At 32.6% G+C, this 26,751-nt stretch overlaps 2 protein-coding genes across 2 annotated transcripts; both read left to right on the forward strand.

Moving 5' to 3' along the window:
* Positions 1–9,022: 9,022 nt before the first annotated feature.
* LOC149373777 (uncharacterized) lies at positions 9,023–9,952 on the forward strand. The gene is made up of 2 exons (XM_089595702.1): positions 9,023–9,102; positions 9,217–9,952. Exons 1-2 carry the CDS (start codon positions 9,023–9,025, stop codon positions 9,950–9,952), a joined length of 816 nt encoding a protein of 271 aa, XP_089451828.1.
* A 60-nt stretch (positions 9,953–10,012) lies between these two features.
* On the forward strand, positions 10,013–10,492 carry LOC149373778 (uncharacterized). Its single transcript, XM_089595703.1, has one exon. It carries the CDS (start codon positions 10,013–10,015, stop codon positions 10,490–10,492), a length of 480 nt encoding a protein of 159 aa, XP_089451829.1.
* Positions 10,493–26,751: the final 16,259 nt, after the last annotated feature.

Consider the following 26,751-nt stretch of genomic DNA (forward strand, 5'->3'; position numbering starts at 1 on the left):
CACTGATTGCTGTTACTGCTGCATCGGAGTTCCCTAATGCTTCGTGCAGTAATTTTCAGTGGTTCTTTAAACTACACGCATTAGTTCGTGGCAGGTAAGATGTTGCGGTTTTCTGCTTATTCTGCTATCGCCGGAACCACTTTCGGGGGGCCGCCTCCGTTGTACCTCGCTCTTTAGCGTAGCCCGATACTATTGATGCTCTCGAACTGCACCTAAAGATTAGAGTAGACTAAAACTTTAGACCAAGAACTGCACCTAAAGACCAAGAGTAGACTAAAACTTTAGAGGACAGGTGACAGACGTAAAAAAAGCAATTTTTTCTCTTGATGGTGAGTTTTTATAGCGCCAGAGCGAGTAAAAGAGGCTTTTGGTTGAATTAGGTCAACCAATGAGCGAAGTTCTTGCAGACTGTGTCAACAGCAAAACAGTAGGCTTTCACGATGATCTTCCATGTTTTTATTTTCACGTATGAGGAAGTAACAATGCAACACTACCAATCGCATTTTTCTGACAAGTGCAATTGGGTTTTTTGGATCAGTGATAATGAAAGCTTGCATCAGCAATATAAAAACGCCAAGTACAAGTTCAAGTCTAACAAATAAGTTTACAAATTTCACAATTAATCTTTTTGGAGATTTCACAATCAACTTTGAATATAATGAAATAATTTGTTAATTACAAATTTTTAATATTGGTAAACGTTATTAGAAATAGACAATCAATGCGCAAGTACATTATTTATTCATACACACAATACGATTTATGCATCCATACATGAAACGTACAATTTCAATACATACGTGCATTCTTACGAGGTTGGCTGTATTATATGTCAGCATACTTTGAAACATTCACCTTAAAGCTATTACACACACATGCATACAAGTGACGTACAAGCTCGTCTTGTCATATAAGCTTGCTGTGTATATACAATACGTCTTGTCTGAATTTGACGGATAGGTAGCGTTTTTACTAATCATATGATTCGTCTGTATCAACTCAGGATGTAATATATTCGTAGTAACCAACTTCACGAAAACAAAATTGTTTGGTTAGAGATTTAAAACGAAATTTTTAGTATTGTTAAAGATAAAATTTTAGTGGAAACCCCAAGTATATCATTTTAAAAAAAAATTTAGTGAAAATGGTCGTTAAATTTGTAAAAGCTTGGAAAAGAGATTTCCTGCATATCGATGGTTATCTTGATTATTATGTACCCGAAAAAGCTGGTAAAGTGTACTGAAAATGTCAAAAAGGTAACGAATGTTCTACACAAGTTATCACATCAACATCGAGAGGAAATATAGTAATTATTCAAGGACCTACGGAGACAAAACCCCACGAAGCTTCTGAGCATTTGTCACATGCACCTGATTTTGAGAAAGTGGAAGCTTTGAAAGTTATGCGTAGGATTAGAAGAGCCGCAAAGGAGCATGCACAAAGCTCCACCCGCACAAATACTTAGAAATAAATTGCATGGTATACTATCAGGTAAATGATAATATTTTGTTATCGTTTATAGTTTTTTGTTGGAAAATAAATTTTTTGTTATTCACTCATTCTTGATAGGCGTGTTACCACAACTTTTTGATCGACTGAATATACGAAAAACGGTAACGCGAGAACGATCAAAGGATATGCCATCAAATCTGCAGGGACTAGAAGGTCTTACGTACATACCCCATGAATATCGGCATAGTCTAAAGAGAGACAGATTCTTATTGTACGATTCAGCCGACGAAGAAGATTATGAGGGAGGGAGAATTCTAATTTTTGCTACAACTACCGATTTAAAAAGATTATTTCAATGCAATGCATGATATTCAGAGGGAACATATTGGGTTCTGTTTCTCAAGCAGACAAGAACTTTGCGTTACCTTGTATATTCTGTCAGTTAGAATATAATTGTAAAGATTTTGAGGTATTAATTTCAAAAGCACGAGAATTTGGGATTCGAATCAATTTCTCATCTTTGGTTATGACGGACTTTGAGTTAGGTCTGATCAGCGCTGTGAAAAAAGTCATTGGAGAAGACAAACTTAAAGGATGTTTTTTTTATTTAAGTAACCCAATTTACAAGCCTGTGCAGCTGGAAGGCTTGCAAAGTAAATACAATGATCCGGATGATCGATCTATTAAAACGTATACTTATATGTTACGTGCCTTGGCATTTGTCTCCGTTCACGACTTTTGAGAACACTTTAAAACGTTACAAGAAGAGATGCCTAAAGATTTATTGCTGATTACGTCGAAGTCACATACGTTCGTGGATGACCAGCTAGGGGAAGGCAGATAGCAGTTCCTCCTAGATATGAACCACGAATGTGGAATCAGTACACTGCAGTATTGAATCGTACGGCAATAACAAACAATCTATCGGAGGGATGGCACAATCGATGGCAAGTACTAATGAGACGGAAATATCCAAGCATGTACACCTTTCTCAACGAGCTTACAAAAGAGCACGGAGACACGCAAACCATAGATGTAGGTCAACGTGTGAGGGCACCTTCTAATTAAAAAAAAAAAAAAAAAAACGCAATGAGGAAAGAATGCACCACATAGTTAATAAATATCAAGAATCTATAGTTAACGACGATATTATGAGGTACCTTCGAAACATTGCGCATTATATAAAAATGTAACAAAATTCATTTTACTGAAATTTTGTGTTTAAAAAATCATCTGCATTAAAAAATTATATTTTAGAAAAAAAAGAATAAGAAAAAAAAACTTTAGAAAAAGTGATCCCCTACCCTTTCACATCATCCACTAACTTATGTAAAGAATAACCAAGAAAGTTGCTGCAGACACTCCAAAAGTAGCTCTATTAAGTTAAGAAGTACAAATTTAATTATTATGTCACTAAAATAAACGTTGAAACAAAAACGGTTTTTTTTAACATACCAAAATTTGTTGAGACATTTTTTAAATGTCAGCCGTTATACCATAGTGGCATGTACAAAATTAAAGCTAATGGTCAGATAGTTTGTATTGGATCGTTGGACCCGTAAAAAAAGAATGATTCAAGGATACGCCTTATTTGTTTTAGTCGAAACATTAAAAACGTGTCTAATCTTTGTAGTTGTACTGGATTTTCTAAGGACAGAATGATGCAGTAAATATAATAACCTGACTTGTATTCGTTTTCAACGAAATACATCTGCTTTAGATCAAGACATAATTATTACTCTACAGTATTCTATTTCAAACTCAGAGTCTTTGTTTAATTTAGACTCTCATACATAATACCGCTTATGAACTTGATAACAAAAACTTTTTAGCTCTGTATTTTTGTTCTGACAGAAAAATCAAACTTATCATGACTAGATTGATCACGAGAGATGTGTTTAGAATAGTGATGCTCACAAAGGCAGTCGATGAGTATATTGACAGGCCAAGGCACATTAAATTGACGTTTAACTAAGGTAAATTAGCTGAGATATTAAAAGTGTTTCATGAGAATGCTGAATCGGGAACAAAATCTGCAATTTTTAGTATGGTCAAAAAGGTTAAGGTGCACTTGGCACATGCACCATGTATATAAATCGCAAAAATGTATTCAGTTCGTGTAAATTTAGGAGTGAATTAGGAGACAATGAGTCATTCCACTTGTAATCGATGTTAAATGGCAAAAAAGAATGTAAGAGTTTTACCATTATTATATTGAGTATTTGACCTGCATTGAGACCCAACGCCTTTACAGTAGCCAAGTGCTATTTATTATCATAGAAGCGGCAGAGTTATAGTTAAAGCAAAGTTGGTTATCTAAGGTGTGTTTTTATTGTGATGTTAATTATGAGCAGCTTGTTGTACGATTGGTATTGCAAGCATGGTAAGAAAACAAGGTTATAAATATAGATGTACAAAAAATATGTATACGGGTAAACAGTTGCTCAGCAAGTCGAAAGACCAAGTGATTTTCCTTGTAATAGCAATTTAATTGTTATGAATTTATGTATAAAAAATAAAGTACCAAGTTTTACAAAACCAAATTATAAGATCTGTTTATTTACAGATAAAACATAAAATATAATTTTATAATTAAACTTAATAATGGAAATAAATTTATAACAGAATAACAAAAAAAAGCACAAGGCACAAGAAAAACAAAAATAATAGATTGCATACGTGTGCGTTTGTTCGTTATCCGTGGCACTAAAATGATAAAAGGTAGGTGCTGGATGACCCCAGTAGACGGCACCGTGCTAAGCACGTAGAGCCCACAGAGGTAAAGAAACATGCTAACTGCAGTTCAAAGCAATCAGGCGGACATACATGATATATGCGATCATGAACTGATAGCTCAGTCAGAGGTTCGAATGTATAGAATCGAAGTGCTGGGCTCAGAGAGTTCAGCGTTGCTTTAAACTGTAGGAGTCCAAAGATGGGATAGCTACGCACAAACAGCTGTACTGTATGCGTTCAATGCGTGCTTGTATTCTCTGAAGCCCGACCACTGTACTCTCACAGTGCAATTTTTTCCATTTAATCTTTAATAAATTTGTGTAAATTGTTTAATTTTAATTATAAATTCTAACGTTGTTTTATTTCTAAATAAACTTATCTTCTCAATGGGTTCTATAGAGCTTAGTATCTTATTTCTTATCAATTAATTCAAAAAATAAAATTATGATTAAAGGAACAATTACTTGAATTTTTGACCTGCTTCACGACCAAAATCGCCAATCCCTTAAAGACATCTTAATAATAAAGAAGTTTCATATCGATATGCTGTCCCTCACTTTTCATCATTTTTTCGGGGGAAAAAAAAATAATAGTTTAGCAATTTAAAAAGAATTAGTTCAGACTCATCCTAAGTCCTTCATCTTTTACAGTTATTTCGATCCATATATTCCATAAGCAATGCAATTTACTAGAATTTTAAGGCATGATGAATTTTTCTTTAGTTCTAATTCATGATTAACAGCTTGCTTAAAGGCTTCCTCATGCAACATATATTTTTGCACATTGTTTGAAGTTGACATTAATTTAGGCTACTTTGCACCTAGAGCTGAAAAATGTTTTGAACAAAATGGAACTTTTTTATGAGAGTCGTAGAACTCCTCTGGATACTCAAAATCTCTTTCTAAAATATATCTGTGAGCATTTTGATCATCATAATAGAAATTGTGAGGCCGTAGTTTTAAATGCTTAACTTACCTTAATCCACCATAAGGATTTTTGATTTGGACTCTAAAAAAATTTTTAATTGTCAACTGAAGCATGGTTAATTTATTGTATTATTATACATAAAATTTACTTTTTTTGAACATGGAATTTCAAGTGCATCTAATTTTTAAACGCTTAGATAATTATTTCTTACATTTTCAAAAAAATTTTGTAACTCAAGTGTATCAGTTTTTAAGTAAAGATCTAAATACTGTCTAAGATTTCTAGCGTCAGAAGTTTTTCAAATCATTTGAGTGTATGCGCAGTCTTAGCTGCTTAAAGTGGTTCGCCAAGGAGTTTGTTCACAGTAGTATCAACCCGATATACTCATATACATATATTATATCGAGGCCTTACTTTCTCGTTGTGCGCATGCGCAACAAACGTAACGTATGCTATGCCTTATGATTATATAGGCGAAAACTCTCTCACCTCCTAAGCTGAGCACGGGAAAAATTAATGAACAGACAACATCTCCGTTGAATATCTCAGTGAAATCCACGCAAACCCCTAATTTCTTAAGTACGAGGAGAAATCTCGTGACCTTAAATACAAGTCTGTTTTTTTTATTTTTTGCCGTAAGAGTAACTAAAGTTATATTTATATGGTTTCAGTAAAAATCCATAACGTTCCTATGCTTGACCAGCCTGTATCTATGATTTTTATACATCAACTTCAAAAAATTTTTCACGCTAAGCGGGTCTGAATTTTAAGTGTAGGCACATTAACAACTTCTTACAATTTTATCCAGTTCGTGAAACATTTGGGTTTACTGGCGAACCACCTGAAATTGTTATAACATGCCAATGCATCATAAAATTTACTGTAAAAATTATTGTCAGGTTAATGTATTTTTTTCTTTAAGTTTTTTGAATAGTGCTACATAATTGTTTAGGAGTGTACTAAACTACCTTCGTCCGTACTAAATTAATTTACCTGAAAAAGTATGCATAATCTCGATTAAAAATCTTTTTTAGATTACCATACTGCTATAAGGAAGGTGATAACTTATCGAGCGATGATGGTAATATTCTAAACAAGTCAATAAAGCGCCAGTTTGTTCCTCCCTCACAAGGTACTTTTTCAAACAAATACATTTTTTTTCAGATGAGAAATAACGGGCACTTTTCTGGAAAAGCACGTTACAAATTTTTTTTTACACAAATGAAAATTGACTAAGATTAGGAAAACTTTTGGTATTGCTTGGAAACCTTGATACTTGACTTTACCTTCATTGTAATCTGGACCTCAGTACCTGAGTAAAACAGCTAATTTCAGTTTGAAGGAAAAAATTTTTCTGATAAAAAGAGATCTTTCCTGTTTTTCTTTCCTTACTTAGTTATCATCAAAAAAGTGATCTTATTTAGTTATTAATTTTATTAGTACTGGATTGCTATGCATACTCTGTAAATGTAATGCGAGACGTAGCTTTTCTTTAACAAACAAGGTAGCTTAATTTCCGTTGCTTTTGGGTTATTTCCTGTAGCTAATATTATGATTCAACATAATCAAAACTGAAACAGTAAACAATTTTTGTTTATGTGATTTTAAAATTAAAAAACTTTGTTCTCATGCCACAGCAAATTTATTTTATATTTAATTACTTTCATGTATCCCTGACTACGTTTTTTTAAACTTTTTAATAATTTTAAAGAAGTACAGACGTCAGTCATAATACACATACTATTTAATATACATATATCGTGACGCCTTAATCAAAAACTATGCCAACTTGGATATGTTTCGAGAAATATATGTAAAGTGTAACGAAGAGAATCACAGCACTATAGGCTGCGACAAAAAAAAGTACAGCATGCCAAGTTGTGAAAAAAAACGACAGTGCCATATGCTGCAACGTCGCATCGCATTTAGTTCTGAAGATAAAAATCACAGCGCTCTTGGTTGCAACGAAAAGAATCACAGCACTGTTAGTTGGGACAAAAACAATTACAGCGCGTTTGGTTACGACAAAAAAAAATTACAGTGCTCTTGGTTGTGATGAAACGAGTCACAATTGTCTTTGTTTCGACAAAAAAAACTACAGCAGACTTTGTAGAGGTGAAAAAAATTACTACGCATTTTATGGCAATAATGAGAAAAGGTATGATTTAACGAAAACAAAGTGATGATTTTTTTTAATAACTAAAATGCTATCAAAAATTGATAATAATCGAAAAATATAAAAAAGCAATAACACTCATTTCTTGATACATAAAACTAAAAAAAATGTCAATTTTGTGGTCCAAACCTATATTACTCATATATTTATATTTTCTTTAATTCCTACTTACTACGTCCATTTCAATTTTACTTGATTAATATTTCATAGTAACTACTTCATTCTTTGTCTTTATAAATGAAAAAATTAGGACTTCCTTCACTGAAAACCTAAGCAGCTAAGAGATATACTCCAAATTAACAATTCCAGTGTTAGCACGGCTTTTCCTAAGCTTTTCTTAATTTTTTATGACAAATTTCTTGATTAGTATTTTGACTCTGTTACAATGTATTAATTGTTATTGTGATTCAAACTGTCATTTAAAATCATTTAAATAATGAAAATAAATCGTTGGTAACGAGCTTCCACCAATAAAATTGTTAAAACGTCATAAAATATGGCGACCTTGAAAAGATATCAGCGTATAGAGCTCAGCAAAAACATTATTTTCGAATTCAGTGGCTTAATAAAAAAGTGGTACAATAAAACGTCAATTTTTTACTCGTTTCATTATAACTTTGCTCCAGAATTATCAGAATCATGGGTCAGAAAACATCAGCGATTAGCAGCCCCACTATTTTTTAGTATGCAGATGGATAGATTTCTTCTGTAAGCAATGATTGGTGATAAGCAGGCGAAAAAATTTTTATCTTAGAAAAGCGATTCTGTCTCAGAGTTACATTACTTATTTCTTATGCTAGTTTTCGTAAAACTTAATTCATACATAAACAAACTCATAAGTGAGAGTTGCCATTTACTGAAACTTGTTTGAGTAAAGGCACATGTTGTTGACTAACTATACTAAAAAATAGTTAATATGCTAAACGCCGATGTTTTCATGCCTAAGAGACCATTTTATTGCTAAATGTACGAGGCGTATGCGTTAGCACACACTAGGCTCGGATAGGGTGATTGGGAATATACAATAAAACACAATAAAATTAAACAGCATAAAAATAACAACTTTTAATGTCACTCAAAGGCTAAGAAAACACAGTTAGTATTCACAAAAATTGTAAAGGTCAAAATTATACAGGAGAAAATAAATACTGTCTATAGTCTTAAAGCAACGAACTATTGAAATATATAAAGGTGAAGAAAGTAGAAAGAAAACAGTCAAGTTGAATAACACAATATGTAAACACACACTGGCCTTGAGCTCGCAAGAGAGTTTGAAAGTTACATGAAATAAATGTGAAAATGAAAGCACTGATAGAATATAACTGATTGAAATATTGATTAACTATAAACCACTGTCTGTTAAAAAATGCACAATCACTGTCTGTGGAAATACACTAGAGTTTCACTGAGTCTTGCTGTTGATAATCGGTAGTAGTAATTGGTGGTAGTTCGATGAGATTAACTATTTGAGCTGGTCTGCAAATTATGCAATGAGCAACTTAAACAAAGCACTAAGTGCACTGCACTGCACAACTGAGTTTTGTCCACTGTATAGCGAGAGTTAATCAGAAGATTTACACTAGCATTTAAGGTAATGTATGCACCTTTGAATGCTAGAGTTTGGCAACGTAAATTAAGAGAGTGTTTCTTCGACGAGAGCTGAGTATAATCTGGCGCTTACAGTATACAAAGCTTTCCGCGTGAATACGCACACTCAGCCACGTCACCAAGATGAAAGTATCACCACTGAAGAGGATGTCAATACCAAGGTTGGAGTTGACAGCAGCTCTCAACCTGGCTAAACGCACTAAGTATGTCACCGACCAACTCACACTCAATATCAGCAACATTCACTTATAGACAGATTCGTCAGTCACACTCTATTGGATTTCTTCTCATCCAAATAAGTGGAAGGATTTTGTCAGGAATCGAGTTGCGGCAATTCAGGATCTGGTCCCTGCAGCACATTGGAGACATGTCCCTGGAAAAGAGAATCCTGCTGACTGTGCCTTTAGAGGGATTCTCACTGCACAATTGATTGAGCATAGGCTCTGGTGGCATGGACCAGAGTGGATGATACAACCCCAGGATGGTTGGCCTTTGCAGCCGAGTAACGTCGAGGTGGAGGATGAGACAGAGGCGCGTCAGGTGTCAGGATTGGTGTCATCAGTCTCAGACTCGGAGTTCCTACGCAGGCTCACTCAGTCCAGCTCTACATTGCACAAACTCTATCGTATCACAGCCACCCTCTTACTTGCTTGTGCCAAGTTCAAAGCCTTACTCACACACCAGGAATTATCCGTAGCTGTCACTGTAGAACTCATCACTCAAGCTAAGCTCTTACTCATCAGATTAACTCAACAGGAATGTTTCAAGGAGGAAATCAAGATGCTCAAATCAGGTTTTCTCCCAAAGGGCCATGTTTTCCACCGGTTGATGGCATATACTGATGATGCTGGCATACTGCGTGTGGGAGGCAGACTCATGAATGCCAAGCTCAGACCTGATGCAAAACATCCTGCCCTACTTCCTCGTCAAGCTCAATTCACCAGTTTGGTTATCGATCAGGCTCATCGGCAAACTCTACACGGAGAAACTCAGCTTACCTTTAGTAAAACTCATCAAGAGTTTTGGATAATCGGTGGAAGGGCCCCCATCTGATCCAGAATCCTCTACTGTGTCAAATGTGCCAGGTACCGGGCACAAAGAGCACAACAACTCATGGGACAGTTACCCGAGGCCAGGGTGACTCCCTCCAGACCATTTAAGTTGTATTCTGATTGTGGGACGAACTTCGTTGGTGCAAACAGGGCTCTTCAACAGTTATACTCAGAAGCAATCAGTCAAAATTCTCATCTATCAGCCATGCTCGCCCAAGATGAAACGTCATGGCACTTCAACCCTCCAGCTGCTACTTACATGGGAGGAAAATGGGAGGCAGTAGTGAAGTCGATGAAACACCATCTCCATCGGACTATGGGAGAGACTCTTTACACGCTTGAAGAGATCACGACGTTGCTCACTCAAATCGAAGCAATACTGAACTCTAGACCACTAGAACCACTTACCAATGATCCAGAGGATGTAGACACACTCACTCCAGGACACTTCTTAGTAGGATCGGCGCTAAACTCACCACCAGAACCGCTTGTTGCTGCTAGTTGGATTTACCTCCAGCAAGGCTCACTCGCTGGCAGCTAATCCAAGCTCAAAAACAAAGGTTTTGGAAGCAGTGGTCTACACAGTACTTGCTTAGATTAAACTCAATCTCCAAGTGGCATACTCCAGCTCATGACATCAAGACAGGCTCATTGGTGCTTATAACTAGTGAGACTCTACTACCAGGAAAGTGGCCGCTGGCCAGAGTCGTCGTTGTCCACCCAGGCAAGGATGGCCTGGTTAGAGTGATGACTCTCAAGACCTCAGTGGGCGCGCTCAGGAGACCAATTCACAAGTTGGTGCCACTGCTGGTCTACGGCTGTTGTCAGCCATTGACTGACGGCGGGCGGAATGTTGGAAATGAGAGCGACCGACAGTAGGCCCGGCTTTTGTGTACATTGTGTACATTTGTAGTCTCTGTCGGCTCAACGCTCTGTGCGTGTGCGCTTGGTCGACTTGGCGCGCTGCAGGTGTGTGTGTGCGTATTCACGTGGCAAGCTTTGTATACTGTAAGCGCTAGATTATACTTAGCTCTCGTCGAAGAAACACTCTCTTAAGTTACGTTGCCAAACTTTAGCATTCAAAGGTGCGTACATCACCTTAAATGCTAGTGTAAATCTTCTGATTAACTCTCGCTATACAGTGGACAAAACTCAGTTGTGCAGTGCAGTGCACTTAGTGCTTTGTTTAAGTTGCTCATTGCATAATTTGCAGACCAGCTCAAATAGTTAACCTCATCGAACTACCAGTGATTATCAACAGCAAGACTCAGTGAAACTCTTGTGTATTTCCACAGACAGTGATTGTGCATTTTTTAACAGACAGTGGTTTATAGTTAATCAATATTTCAATCAGTTATACTCTGTCAGTGCTTTCATTTTCACATTTATTTCATGTAACTTTCAAACTCTTTTGCGAGCTCAAGGCCAGTGTGTGTTTAAATATTGTGTTATTCAACTTGACTGTTTTCTTTCTACTTTCTTCACCTTTATATATTTCAATAGTTCGTTGCTTTAAGACTATAGACAGTATTTATTTTCTCCTGTATAATTTTGACCTTTACAATTTTTGTGAATACTAACTGTGTTTTCTTAGCCTTTGAGTGACATTAAAAGTTGTTATTTTTATGCTGTTTAATTTTATTGTGTTTTATTGTATATTCCCAATCACCCTATCCGAGCCTAGTGTGTGCTAACGCATACGCCTCGTACATTTTTGGTCCTCCGAGCCGGATGTACCATTAAATACTAAAAAAACAATTAGGTTTCTAATCGTCGTTGCTTTCTTGCCTAAAGGCACACTTCATTAATAATTAATACAAAAGAAAAGTTAAGTTTACATTTGCTGATGCTTTGTCGCCCAAAGAAATACTTTGTTAACTATTAATACTTGACAACAGTCGAGTTTCTGGTCACAGATGCTTGTTTGTGGACAGTTATATTTTGTTACTTAACTTTACTTAAACATAGTTGGGTTACTAATCCACAAGGCTAGCTTGAAAATTAATTTTTTCAACTGTATTAAAAAAAATTAGGTTGCTGATCGCTGATGTTTGCTTGATTAAATAAATATTTTTATACCTAACTATAATTTATTACAGTGGGGTTGTTTATCGCCTATGCTTGCTTACTTACGGGAAAATTTTAAAAGTATTATATTCGTCAACAGTTGGATCGCTTATGAACAATACTTGATTACGTAAGGGCAAATTTCAGAAATAAATACACCCGAAAATGTATATTGTGAACTAACTACTTAAAAATGGTTGGGATGCCAATCACCGATACTTGCTCTTTAGAGGATAGAATGAAACTTTTAAGAAATAAATTTACAATGTGTTACATGATGCTGAATCGAAATTGAAAATTAAAGTCTCTTTTTTGTTACAGTAACAGCGGAACAATAAAGGTACAAGGTGGTTTTTTTTTACTGAGTAGGAGATCAAGCCAGCGTGTGTTTTTAAATAAAAAAATTAAAGTCACATTCAAACATTATATTAATAGCTCTTCAATTGCATTAAAATATACGATAAATTAAATTTCAAAGTGGATATACCGTTTACCCTAGAAAAAAATTGTTGTTTTTTTAGTCAAATAACCTAGTAAAAAAATTAATAGTTTAAACATGACAAGTTTTTCGTAATTTAATAGCAGATCACAATATTTGTTATTGATAGAAAGATCGAACTAAGTTTTCGGTAACGGAAATAGGCCAGCGTGAGAAAAGTATGTTGTAGAGAATTAAATAATGCCAATCGATTATAATAAAATCGAACAAAAATGTTTTCTGCTAAGGCTTAAAAAAAAATCGCAAAAATGGTAAAACACGGTTTTCAGCGTCGGAAACGAGCAATGAACCGAGCAATTACTTGTATATCTTCCTACATTATATAGTTATTTTGTGTGGGGCAGTCATAATTCTCTCACAGCCTTTCCACAAAAAATGTTGTAATAAGTAGCCCTCCACAAAATAAGATAAAATTAGAACGTTTTATACGTGATTTTGACATAGTTAAAAAGATGCTAGCCCTATATTTCGCCTCCCCCCCCGACGCCTCCATAGGTTTTTCGGGGGTCCCCACAACCCTTCCACAGCTCTCTCCAGCCTCCCACGCTATTTTAACGTGCCAAGCATGAGAATAAAATGTACGCTCCTGATTGTTCTAATCATATTATAATAACGTAATTTAACTTGTATTACTTAACTAAGATTGCTTGCATGTCTATACACTCTGAAAATTTAATCACACCTACACCTTCGTTAAGAGAAATGTATTGTCGCAAATAAAAACGACATCCAAACAAATTACTTTCTAAATTTCTAATCTCACGAATAAATAATACCAAGCAGAGTCATCAATTGTACTTAAGAAATAAACATAAATTACTATGTGTATATTATAACGTGCCACGCATCGTTATCAGTTTATTTTTCCAGGCCACCCAAATAAAAAGGCAAATAGACACACTTTACACTTAAAAAATTTTTATGCAACAAATTTTATCAGTTATTCATTAAACATATAAGCTATTTTAACTTATGAAATTAAATTCATATAAGTAGAATATATACAAATATATTCATATTTACGAACTGTAAAAATTACCCGTTCATATTTAATAAGCGTAATGTGTAGGCCACGTTAAACTTTTTTTTTGTTTGTATTATTTTAGTACTATGTAATTTTCAATGATCGAAACAAATATTATTACATGATAAAAATAAATGCATCATCTAAAAACTTACATAATAACATTAATATTTTAAACCATGGAAGTTCACCAAATGTCAAAGGATTTTCCACTAAAATTATTCGAAAATAATACATTTCTTAATGTTAGAAGTTTTCACCGGAATTTTATAACAATTCAAATATACTTTTGATTTTAAAAAAACACACACACACTTAATAATTTATAGCAGATTTTTAAAATTTTTCACAAAAATACAAGTAAAGTTCCAACTTACAGATTAAAAATTTTGTTAAAACAGCTTTTGACATTAGCCCTACGTCACCACGAAAAGGCAGAACTCCCCTCTCTCAATTTTTTTGGAAATTATCAGTTATAAGCATTAATAAAAATTTTATTATTGTTATTTTTCAAATAATAACCTGTCTGTCCTTTACTAATTCCTTGGGTTTATGCGTGGTGAAAACAATTTTAAAAAATACTGAATTTGAAAAAATATGCACAACATTTTTACTACACTATAACTATAGTACTTCGAAATTTTTTCAAATAATATTATACTAACAAATAATTTAAGTAAAAATTCATTTGTAAATAATTGTTTTTAATGCGTATAGTAAAAAATCATACAAAATCAAACTTTTGGTAAAAGTAAATAACTTAATGCACGATTATTGTCATAAACAAGAATTATAACATTCTTATTTTTTAACAAGAAAAATCAATTTACGTTTACCAATTAAGATTTTTTAATTCTTAACCCTACAGATAAATTATTATTTTTGAATACAATACACTAAGTTAATTTACTTAACAAAACTGTACTATTTTAAAATTATAATACATCATGTCATGTATTATAATTTAAAAAGGCAGCATTTGTTTATATAAAAACTCATTCATTAAACATTCACTATCCAATACATTTGATTTCCTTAAATTTGCAATTTATAAATGTTATAAAATTTATATTAAAAAATTTCTTTCCACACTACATTTTTTATTTATGAATCATTGTCACAGTCTATTTGTATGAACATACTTTTTTTTGCATCTTGATAAAGCTACATGTAATGGACCATGAGAGAACAAAGGCTTCTTTAAGTATATAGGGAATTAAGCCTCTAACCCTCCTTCATTCCCCACCCATCCACCTCAAATAATATTATCAAAAAATAATTTTGTTGGGTTATTGATTTAATTGCGCCATTTAATTCGAGCGTAGTACACGATACATTTTTAAGAAGACTTTACATTGTATGACAGTATCAGATATATTTTTACGAAGTCTTCAAATTGTATGATGATAAAATTTTTTAGAATATCCTGTAGTAATAAAGAAAAATAAATAAATTCATTTTCGAATAATTAATACACTATGAATTTACAAATTGTGATTTTTATATGTATTTTTAAATTTTCTAATTTTAAAAATCCTTTTCCACATTTTGTACAAATGTGTTTGATTTTACATTTACTGTGAAAATTTATACGTCTATTTAAATGTGTTAATATTTTGAATTCTTTATCACAATGTATGCATGTGAATGTTTTTTCTAAATTATGTTCCTTTTGATGCTTAACGAAATTTTGTTTCAAAGTAAATACAATTTTACAAAAATTACAAACGTATAACAATTCTCGATGTGTCTTTTTATAATCTATTAATTTTTCGGGGCTCGAAAATTTTGTTTGCATAGATTGCAGATGAATAAATCTTTCAAACTGAAACATAATTTTTTATTACAAGTATTTAAATAATTGTTTGAGATCAATGATATATTTTTATCTCAAATGCATTGCGTGGCCTAATATATGTATCAAATATATGTATTAACTTTTCAATTCAAAATAACTATGAATTTGATTTTTTTTTCCAATCTTTATTCCATTTGCTAAGAAATAACTGAAAAAAATTTTAGTACTTATCAAAAACAGATATACATATAAAAAACAGATAATTACGTATTTATTTTTTGAGTTTTTGATTTTTTAAAATAAAATTTTCAAATTTTGCTAATTTACAAATTACGAAAAACAACATAAACTATAAAACATTTGTAGGGATAAAAATTTTTTCGAATTATTGATATATTTCAGACCAAACAATATTGAATGTCTTCAATTATAATACTAAAAAGAACAACAAGTCATAGAAAATTTTAATTACCATTGGATTTAAATAAACATTAACAGTTTTTTTTTAATACGAAACTGATTAAAAAAATTACGAGAAATATATGTAATTATTAAAGACGAAGCTTCAATGATCCCTGGAAAAGCTTCAGAAATAGTGGGTGAATCTGTAAAAGATTTATGTAATAATTATTTTCCATTTGGTGGAAAATAATTCATGTTAGGAGGCGATTTTAGACAAATACTTCCAGTAATAAAGCATGGGTGTCAAAGTTCTATAAATACATTATATAGTTGTTATATAATTAGTGAAACTATTAAGTATTCATTTCTATGAAAACACTTCAAAATTTTGAAATTGAAAAATAATATGTGGTGTACAGATAAACAATTTTCATTATTGTTAATGGACATTAAAAACAGAACCATAAAGTCTTCTGAAATTTCTCAGGGATGAAAAACTGATAACATTTGTAACCAAATGTATGAGAATGGTAGAAGTAGCTGATTAAAAAGAGTCATTTTGACAACTCATAACGAACGCTCGTATATTTTAAATAATCAAATTTAGAATTTTATTAAAGAGACAGTATATACTTATTACAGTATAGATTATGCACAATATAAAGGTAGTGATCACAATACAGATGATATAAACAAATTTTTCAAAACTAACTCTGAATTATATACATAAAGGATAATACCTTTATGTTTAAAATTAAAAAATATACGCTATTGTTATGTTAATAAGAAACTTTAGTATATTATATGGTTTGTGCAATGGCACTAACCCACGTATAGTAAAAATATTAGAATATAATTAAAGGACAGAAATAATAACTTGTCAAAAATATAGTAAGAGAGTGAGCGAGCGGTGGCTCGGTCGGCTGGTTTGCGGAACGGCACACGGGAGCCTGCGGGTTCAATTCCCCGTCAGAGCGACGCTCCCGAGCAAGTACCTCTGTGATTTTTCACATGTGCTTTTTCACCACGCAATGCTCCTCGTGAAGGGTTTGGGCGACCTTCTCGCAGCAAAAATTTCCTACCACATAGATCCTTTGCTCTCGAGGTGGTGTATGTGACATCATCAACGTGCCAACGAAGTACAACTGTACCAATGCCTACCACATAGATCCTTCACTCTTGAGGTGGTCGATGTGACATCATCACCGTATCAACAAAAACTACAAAGTGTATCTAATAATGTGTAGCCAATAATGGAATATGTAACCATTACTTGTAATATCTAACAAATATAATGCAAAATGTGCCTTACTGTATCAAAGCTATATGTACTCGTTTACAATAAAGCCTAAAAATAAATACACTACGTAAGTAGGTATTTATTTGAAAAAAAAAAAAAAATATATAGTAAGAGAGATTTTAAACCCAGAATCATTTTAAACACCAATGAAAATATTCTTACCGTTAATTATACACAGAAAACAATTTTTATTAGTTCTAGCTTTTTCCATAAAAATCAATAAATTACAAGGTTAAAGTTTCGATAAATTAGCATTTTGCTGCGAAAGACCATTGTTTTATATTGGACAACTATACGTATTGGTATCAAGATGTAAGAATCCTTAAAATATATTAATACAAAAGTATTCGGAAAATCAATCACACATTAAAAATATTGTATGGCAAGAGATTTTTGATCATTAACGGATTAATTATTTTTCTGTAAAAATTTATTCTGTATAATTTTTTCATTTTCCTGTAAAAAATTGAGTTTTGAAATAAATTTAAATTCATTTTCAGAATTAGACTTTGAACGAGTAAGAACAAAAAAAAATTACTTATATATCACGACACTGTATTTTTAAGTTCTTACAAAAAAAAAATAGAAATACTCACACTACAAAGCTTTTTATGAATATTATAACTTTAAATTTTATCTTAAAAATCTTAAAGTTTAGTTAAAAATTAAGCTTACAAAATTAAAGAAAAGGACATCCTTTAATTTTGGATTCAAAATTTTACTTTTACAAAAATCGTCATAAATTTTAAACGCAAAATTTATAATAAAAAAAATTTCATAATTTTATTTTCTAAGACAAACACAACATTGCTGCTATGAAATTGTTTCTATCTTTGTATAAATAACTTAAGACTTAGTCAATTGTGTAGACTGTGTGACTTTCAGTATACAAATATAGTGAATCTTATTTTGAATTAATTTTTGTTATCTTATTTACAAAAAGAATATTGTAATTATAATTTTTTATATCAGTTAAAGAATATTTTGATTTATATTCTCATACACAGATGTATATTCTGCTATCACAAAAAAGTCTTTATAATAATGTTTCCATCTCCGAATACTCTAACTCGAAGTTCATGTTGTATTGACCATATAATAAAATATAGTTATACGAAACTATATTTTATGTTGTGTGTATATTTTAAGTTAATTAAAAGATTGACAACATCATCAAGAAAAGTAGAACAAACTAAGTAAACTTAGGTTCGTATTTAAATTGCATCTATTTGCGTGCCAAATTGTACCTTAATCTTCTGTAAATTGGCGATAAATTGCAGGTAAGAACGAATAACAGTTTTTCTTCAAATTCAAAATAAACTTCATTTTCTTTCACTTATTTCGATAAGATAGTAGACATTAAAACACTGGCCTTTGAAAGATCTTCTTCGCCTTTCGGTAGTTAGTCAGCCGTGGTGAGCTTTGCGTACATTTTGAACGTATGGCTCTGTAGAGGCGGACAGATGAGCTCAAGGATGATGGTTATTATTAATTTCTCCGTGGTAGTGGCACTGATCCTTTGGAATAGAAAATATTCTCTTGTAGTAATGCAGCAACAGGTTTCGTCTCGGTTTAACGATTGGAATTAAGTTTCGAATGCAACCTTCCATGTATAGCCGGACTGCCAAAGCAGGCTCGCAGGAGGCTCCTGGTGTCATACATTTTTCTCTATTTTTTTTTTTTTAGTCTTCTTTGTGTCGAGCGCCACAAGGTGTGTCTCCCTATCGAGGAGTTTTCATTGATTTTGGGTTAGGTATCTGTCAGTCGGTGGTGCTGGTAGACTCTGGGACTTATGAATACCTGCAGCAGCAGCGAGTTTTTTGGAGAAGGCCCCACGTTGAGCGCCGAATTATGAAAACCTGCCTGTCTGGGTGGGCGGGTTAGAACAGTGAGGGCTAGTTGGAGGTGTCGGGAGTTATCTTCGAGGATGTGTTTGCCAGCAAGCTTTTCTAATCCAAACACACAAGCTGAGCTTCTTTATTTATTCATTTTTTTAAAATTTATTTCATACTCCGTCCCTTTCGGGTATGGAGGGCTTCCGTTACATTTCTTATCGTTATCTTTGCACATTACTTTTACATATGTTTTACATTTTCATTCATGATTTTCAAGTAACATAACCTATTCTTATTAGTAAGTAAACAAAAAAATATAATAAATAAAAAAAAAAAACTTTTCAAAGATAATTTGAATCTAATTTGAAATTCATATTAATATTTATATTCAAATTTAACTACAAATAAAATAAAATAAAATCTATTAATAATACTGAAATAATTAGTCACTTTTACTTTTAGATAATATTATAAACCTAAAACTTTCAAAGATAATTTGCTACTAATTTAAAATTCATATTAATATTTATGTTTAAATTTAACTAGAAATGAAATAAAAGGAAATCTATTGATAATACTGAAACAATTAGTCACTTTTTCTTTTATATAATATTAAAAACTTTAAAAAAAAAAACAAACAAAAATATACTGTCCATATAGCCACTGCAACTAAATTAATTAAATCTTAAATACTACAGTCTCTTTTAAAAGTATATTTACACTTCACTTTACACTTAACACTGTTTTTCTTAATCCTTTCTCTTCGCTCTTCTCTCTTCTCATATCCTTCCCTTCTTCCTTCTTAATTCCTTCATCCTATTTCTCTTGGCACTCTCAGGAACTCTCCCCTTCTTTTCTTTTCCTAACTATTCTTCTCAATATTTCTATTTTCTTTGCGCTCTTATCAAGTATATCTTCTATTACTTTTTCGCTCCTCGTTTTTCCGCATCTCTTCAGTATGTGTGTATGATTTTCCTCCTCTTCCTTGCATAATTTACATTTCCTTTCTTCTTCTTCCTTCCAATGTTCTCTGCTTTAACATTCATTACCACATCTAAATCTTGCCATTAATTTTCTATCTTTTATTGGTATTTCCATCTTCAGATATTCTGGTTCATCCTCTGTTATTATGTCCTTTTATATCTTATTATATCTTAAGTTTTTTATCTTTTCTAATCTTTTTTTTTTTTCCTTTCTTCTTATACTCTCTGTTATCTTAAATCTTACTTGCTCTTTGAATTCTGTCCCTCTCATGTATCTTGTTTCTGTTACTTCTTCTTCCTTTGATATTTACATTCTCTTTTTTGCTACTCTTCCTATGTTTTCTCTTTCTTTATCTTTATCTTTTTCTCTTATGCCTTCTTTTGCTAATTTAATTTTTAAGTCCCTAATCTTTTCTTTCAATTTTATTGCTCTTCTTAGCGCCTTCATTTTCATGCTTCCCAATTTACATTCTTCTTCCACTAAATAATTTGGTGTATTCCTGTCTAATCCCAATAACCACTTAATATATTTTCTTTGTATACTTTCCAATCTCTCATCTTCTTCCCAGCCCCATACTTCTGCTCCAAATAACGCTATACTCTCCACTAATGCCACAAATAACTTCTTCCTTCTTTGATAACTATACTTAAATATCCTCTCACCTATACTCCAAGCGCTTTTCATCGCCATTAAAGCCTTTCTCTTCCTTTCTTCCAAATGCCTTTCATTACTACCATTTTTTTGTAAAATATATCCCAGATATCTAATTTCTGTCACTTCTTCTAGTTCATTTTCTCCCCATTTCCATACTCTATCTTTCCTGGCTCTTTTTTCGAATACTAAAATTTTTGTTTTTCTTTCGCTCAAAATCATTTTCTTTTTCTCAATGTACTTTTTGAACCTTTTTAACATATCTTTTAGCTCTTCTTCTCTGTCTGCTATTAAAACTTTGTCATCAGCGTAGGATAAACTCCATATTTTTTCATTTCCAATTCTGCATCCTCCTACTTGCCCTTTTCTCATTTCCTCTTCTAGATCCACTAGGTACACATTAAATAATGTTGGGCTCAATGGATACCCTTGCCTTACTCCTCTCTCTGTCCAAAATTCATCTGATATTTCATCTCCTACCTTCACTATATTTATAGTTTCTTTGTATATATCCATAATTCTACTTATCAATATTTTACTCACCTCCATATCTTGCAATCTTTCCTTTAAAACCGTTCTATCTACTCTGTCAAATGCCTCTTTTAGATCAATGAAGCATGCGAATATTTTTCCTTTTGGTTTACTTAATTTGTCTTCCACTATGTGCTTCAGCGTGTAAAATGCTTCCATCACCCCTCTTCCTTCTCTGAATCCAAATTGACTTTCTGCTAATTTTTGTTCAATCTCTTTTTTTAATAATTCATTTAACATACTCGCGTATATTTTATATGCTGTGCATGTCAAAGTTACCCCTCTAAAATTATCCAGCTCTTCTTTATCACCTCCTTTATAAATTGTGCATATCACTTCTCTTCTCCATTGTACTAGAATCCTTCCTTCTTCCCATACTTTCTTCATCAATTCCCATAGCGCTGCATCAACCTCTTTTGGCATATATTTCCATATTTCGTTTTCTAGTTTGTCATCTCCTGGTGCCTTCCTCAGTTTTAACCTATTTATTAACCTCTTGAACTCTTCTTTGCTTACTTCTTCTTGGTTCTGTGTAATTTTATCTATTCTTGCATTCTCTTCTTCCACCTTTTCTATCATCATAGCTTTTTCATCCTTACCGCCTAGTTTCCTCATAAAATGCCTTCTCCATTTTTCAATTTCTGTCTTATTATTAACGCCTGCTTTCTTCTTTTTATATCTATTTATATAATTCCAAATCTCCCTTTCTGATTTTGCGACCTTTATATTTCTTTCCTCCGTTATTTCATACCTTTTTCTTTTCGCCTCGCACCAATTTCTATACTCTCTCTTTTTGTTAATTAGATAGTTTCTATCCACTTTCTTTTTTCTCCATAGCTTCATTATTTTTCTCAGCTCCTTCTTTTTTGTTTTCCATTCTTTGTCATACCAATTTCTTTCTCCCAACCTCCATACCTTAGACTGTTTTTTAGTTTTTGGTACTGCTGCTTCTATTGCTTCTTTTGTTTCTTCTCAACTTCTTTCTACTTGTATCTCTTTCCAATTCCATCCTCCGCACCTCTCCTGGTATTGGTCTATTAATTCTTGCGTCCATTCTCTTCTTGAAATTTCCTTTTCTTCCTCTCCCCTATCTTCTACCATCTCTATTTCATTTTCTAAGTATATTTCTAATGGCATGTGATCTGACTCTGTTCTTTGTCCTATTTTTAATTCTTTTATCTGATCTAACGCTTCTTGATTACTTAAAACATAATCTATTACTGACTCATCTCTGCTGCCAATGTACTTGTATTTTCCTTCTTCTCCTTTCTGTCCGTTAACTATACCCCATCCTTCTTCTGTAATTTCCTTAATTACCCTTCTTCCTTCCTCGTTGATTGTTTCATCTTTTGATTTCCTGTTACTAACTTCCTTGCTTCCAATCTCCATCTCACTGACCCATCCACCTTCCCTGCCAGTCCTCGCATTCCAATCTTCTGCCAGTATAATACCACCTTTTTCCTGCGTTCCTACTTTTTCTTTTATAATTTCCATTGTCTTTGCCACGTCTTGGCAATATACTCCTACAAATGTCCACTCTTGTTCGCCATATTTAATCTCTTGTTTTACTATGTTACCACTCAATTCCTCGTATTTATTAATTTCTAACTTCTTATTAATTCCTGTAATTATTCCTCCTTTCGCTCTACCTTTTTTATGTTCTCTTTTTGCTGCAACAAATTTCCATTCATACTTTTTCGACATCTTACTTTTTATATCTTTCCATTTATTTTTCTCTAACCATGTTTCTACTAACATTATAATATCAAAATTATTTAAATATTCCCATACTTCCACGTCCTTATTTAACACTCCTGCTAAGTTCCAAACGCATATATTTACACTTTTTTTTTTCCTCCTCCAGCTCCCTCTCCTCATTCCCTTCTTGTCCTCTTCATTCTTGCGATCTTCCTGTTATCTTCCTCTGTATCCTTCTTCTTTCTTCTAGGAAATTTCCCTTCCATTCGTTGTATCTAAACCACTTATCATTAATCATTAATTTCATATAGCCAATTTTTGTGGTTTTTCTTTCGTCTCTTTGTTCCTTTGATTTATCTAATATTAATCTTTGTATTTCTCTTTCTTTTCGTGTCAAATCATTCTCAATATATATTCCTTTTTCAAGCTTCTTCTTGTTCATCATGATACTGTCTTTCATTTCCTTGCTTTCCAATTCTACTACTACCATTTTCATATCACTTTTTCCTTTCTTTACCACTATTTCAGTAGCATTTTTCACCTTTACATTGACATTGATTTTCTGTTCCACAAACTCTTCCACCTTCTTTTTTGTATTTTCTTTTTCTATAATTGCACCTTTAATGACAATGTTCTGTCTTCTCTTCTCCCTTTCATTTTTTTCCTAATTCCCATTCTAATCTGTTGATCCTTTCTTCAATAGCTTTCTTCTATTCTATCCACTCTAGTCTTTCTTTTAACCACCTGCTTCTTTCCTCTCTCCATTCTTCTTCTCTTTTTTCTAATCTTTCCATCAATTCAAACATACTATCTAATCTCTTTACTATCCTACTCATCTTATCATTTTGTTCTTTAACATCCTGACTTTCATCCTTTTTCTCTTTTTCTCTCTGGAAATTCAGGGTGGATTGTTCTTTGATTTTTGGATTTGTGTTTGTATTACTTCTCGTGTTAATATGTGCATTTTTTCCTGTCATTTTCAAAATTTTACTGACTCTACAGATATCTTTCTTACCGACTTTGTCAATTCCGGTCATTCAGGAATTCTTTTTATCTAGTGCCAGTAACCAGGTTGTTAAAAACTCATTTATCTACTGTCTCTATAAAAATGTCCTTTTTTTTTAGGGTTCCTTCTTTATTGACCACGTAACTACCGTCGGAAAATTTGGTCTCTTCCTTATCTACTTTCTCTGTTGGTAACCGATAAAAAGAAATCACCTTTCCCTGCCCGTGCCCTTCCTTCTTACTGGGTTTCCTAACCTCACTTTTTCTATTCCCCTGTTTGCCCACTTTTTCACTATTCACTGTTTATTTTTCTTTAATTATTATCACTTCTTTCTTTCTCCCTTTTCCTTCGTATACAACTTTTTCCTTTGTTCACCCGATTGCACTATTCTTTTGCGACTTGCATCGGCGTCTTGTTCGTCTCTCGCATTCTCTGTCCTACCTGTTTTTTAATCCTTTATAATCCTCCTGTTTCACTTTCTTTTTCACTTTTTGTCACTGTTTATTATGTCCTCATGTATTTTACCACTTTTTAAAGACTTTATTACAGCTATCTACCCTTGTTCTTTCTTCTATTTATTGCTTTATTCAGGAGCTCACTTTTACACGTCCACTCTCCTACGTGTCCACAACGGGAGTCCACAAGCTGAGCTTCTTTTCAACCAGCTCTGGTGATTCGAGCTTATTTTCTTCTGATCGCTTGAGCTGTAATTCTTTTCACCTGAAGGTGACAAGCCATGTTTGTTTTTAACTGAACGCGTGAGCTGTACTTGATTTTATTCGGGTTTAATAATTTGTATTTTTCTCTCCTGAACACTTGAGCTGTACTTTCTTTGGATGAACCTGAGCAATGTTTTTTTTTGCACGAACCATCATTATATTTCTTATATCCATAAATGGGTCATTTCACAAAAAATGCGATACTCCATGAAGCCTATGCTTAAAAATAACGGATCGAATAGTTTCAAGTTGGAACTTATTTTAAGTAGTGTAACCCAATTCTCCCTAAATGCATTTTTGAGATCGTGTCGAAAAAATTTTTTGCGTGACCGTAAGGTTGAAAAACGGGCCAAAATGTCATAACCGTAATATGAAGCATTTATAAACTTCATTTTTTGTGGCTTCTGGTATAAGCGGTCATTACCGTAATGCCTCTCATCTCCGAGAAATTTGAAATCATCGGTTAGATGGCTACAGTGTACGAAGAGATATAGAGTACAGATACAAAAAACGAAATTTCGTTGAAAAATTTCACCTTAGAGCTTTACAATCGCAAAAAAAAAGTACCGTTGTTATATTTAATACCGTTAATAAAGTACGGTAATGATAAGTCGGTCATTGCCGTAACGCTTTTTTTGAATTTCTAAAAAATTGCAATTTAATTAACATGGGGTTTTAATAAATCATCGTAGAGATAGGCTAGAAGTTTCTAACTAGTTTTGACATTATATAACTTCGAAAAAATAATTTGAAAATTCTAAACATTTAATTTGAAGAATCTGAATTTGGGCGTGATATTATCGCAGGTTTTGTGAAATAATCGAAGAATTATACTTTGTATTTGTTAGTTGAAAAACATACGCGATACGCTTTTGGTAATGAGATAGCAAGTATAAATTTAATTTCTTTTCTCTTTAACTACTCGCATTACTCGATACATGCATGCCCGAAATTTTTATACTTGGTTAAATATAGCTCAACATTGTTTACCTTGCAGTAAATAAACTTCTTATCAATAAACTTTTTAGTCAGATATTTCTATGTATTTCTGCTCAGGCATGGTTAATAACATACTATCTTTAACAAAAAAAATCTTTCTGGATTCTTACTATATTATTTGAAAAAAGAGTTGTTTTTTAAAAATTTATTTTTAGAAACTTCTTACGTTGTTTGTAAAAAAAATAAAGTCTGAAAAAAACTTGGTTGGTAACAAAATTTATACATACCACGAGACGAAGAAAAAAAGCCTCAGAACATAATGATTACCGCCCTTGGCTTTGCCTCGAGCGTCACTCGACGTATTCTGAGCTAGCTATAATTTTATGTTAGACAAGAAACAGTTATACTTTTTAAAGGTCTATGATTTCTACATTAACTTTATTATCTAAAATGTAAAAATAATTAATTAGATAGGGGAAAACGACAATTTTGCATTTTTCCGGCATTTTTTGCGATTTAAAGCCCCAATTCGATATGATAAATGAGTGTGTTGAATACGAAAAACTTATACTTCAACAAGACTTGTAACTCTCACGTCGAATTTTTTATTTAAAATACTTAACAAAAAATTTGGAAAGAGGCAAACAACTTTTTTTTTAATACGAGCACTTTTTGGGGCATAGAACGGATAGGTTACATCCTTGGTCAAAATTTTTCACACAAAAACGTTGTACTTCAATGAGATTTAAATTTTTAACATTCAATTTTATAATGCAAATTATAAAACAAGTAAGTTAGATAGGGAACAGCTATATTTCAGCGATTTTTGAGTACGTTTTGGCTCACAGAACGTTTGGAGTACACCCTGGACAAAAATGTTAAATACCAAGAAGTCGTATTTAAATCATATCTAAAACTTTTACTTTCATTGTAATTCTCGCAAATATCAAAGTTACAGCCGAAAAACTGTTACCATGCACCCATTAGTCATGTGTCTAATAATTCGTTTGAGTGGTTAACAATCTTTGACACTATCAACATTGGTGTCAAAGTTATCTAGCTGCAGCAGACGTCTGATCTTCCTTTACTTCCAAATATTAAAAAAAAAAATTTTACTGTTGCCTTACAGTAAATGATATAGTAAAATCTATACAAACTTCTAGAAATTACTGTAACTTATAACAAAAGTTCACATACTGCTGTAGAAAAATTCCTTTGTTTTTAAAATGTGATGGTTATCAGAATGATTTCTGGAATTCTTTTGTTCATGTAACTGCAATACTGCTCAAAAAACATGATAGAATGATAACTTTAAATATATATGAAAATATTTGTAATAGAAACATG

This window comes from Copidosoma floridanum, unplaced genomic scaffold (assembly GCF_036245765.1).
Source record: "Copidosoma floridanum isolate Cflo_tuat_1 unplaced genomic scaffold, Cflo_Japanese_pri ptg000027l, whole genome shotgun sequence".
Taxonomy (NCBI): Eukaryota; Metazoa; Arthropoda; class Insecta; order Hymenoptera; family Encyrtidae; genus Copidosoma; species Copidosoma floridanum.

Bases quoted from the DNA above. Each gene is read 5' to 3' on its own strand.
- LOC149373778 (XM_089595703.1), top strand. From the start codon at position 10,013: ATGGGACAGTTACCCGAGGCCAGGGTGACTCCCTCCAGACCATTTAAG.
- LOC149373777 (XM_089595702.1), top strand. From the start codon at position 9,023: ATGAAAGTATCACCACTGAAGAGGATGTCAATACCAAGGTTGGAGTTG. The intron at 9,103-9,216 runs GTATGTCACCGA...GGATTTTGTCAG, and splicing joins AACCTGGCTAAACGCACTAA to GAATCGAGTTGCGGCAATTC.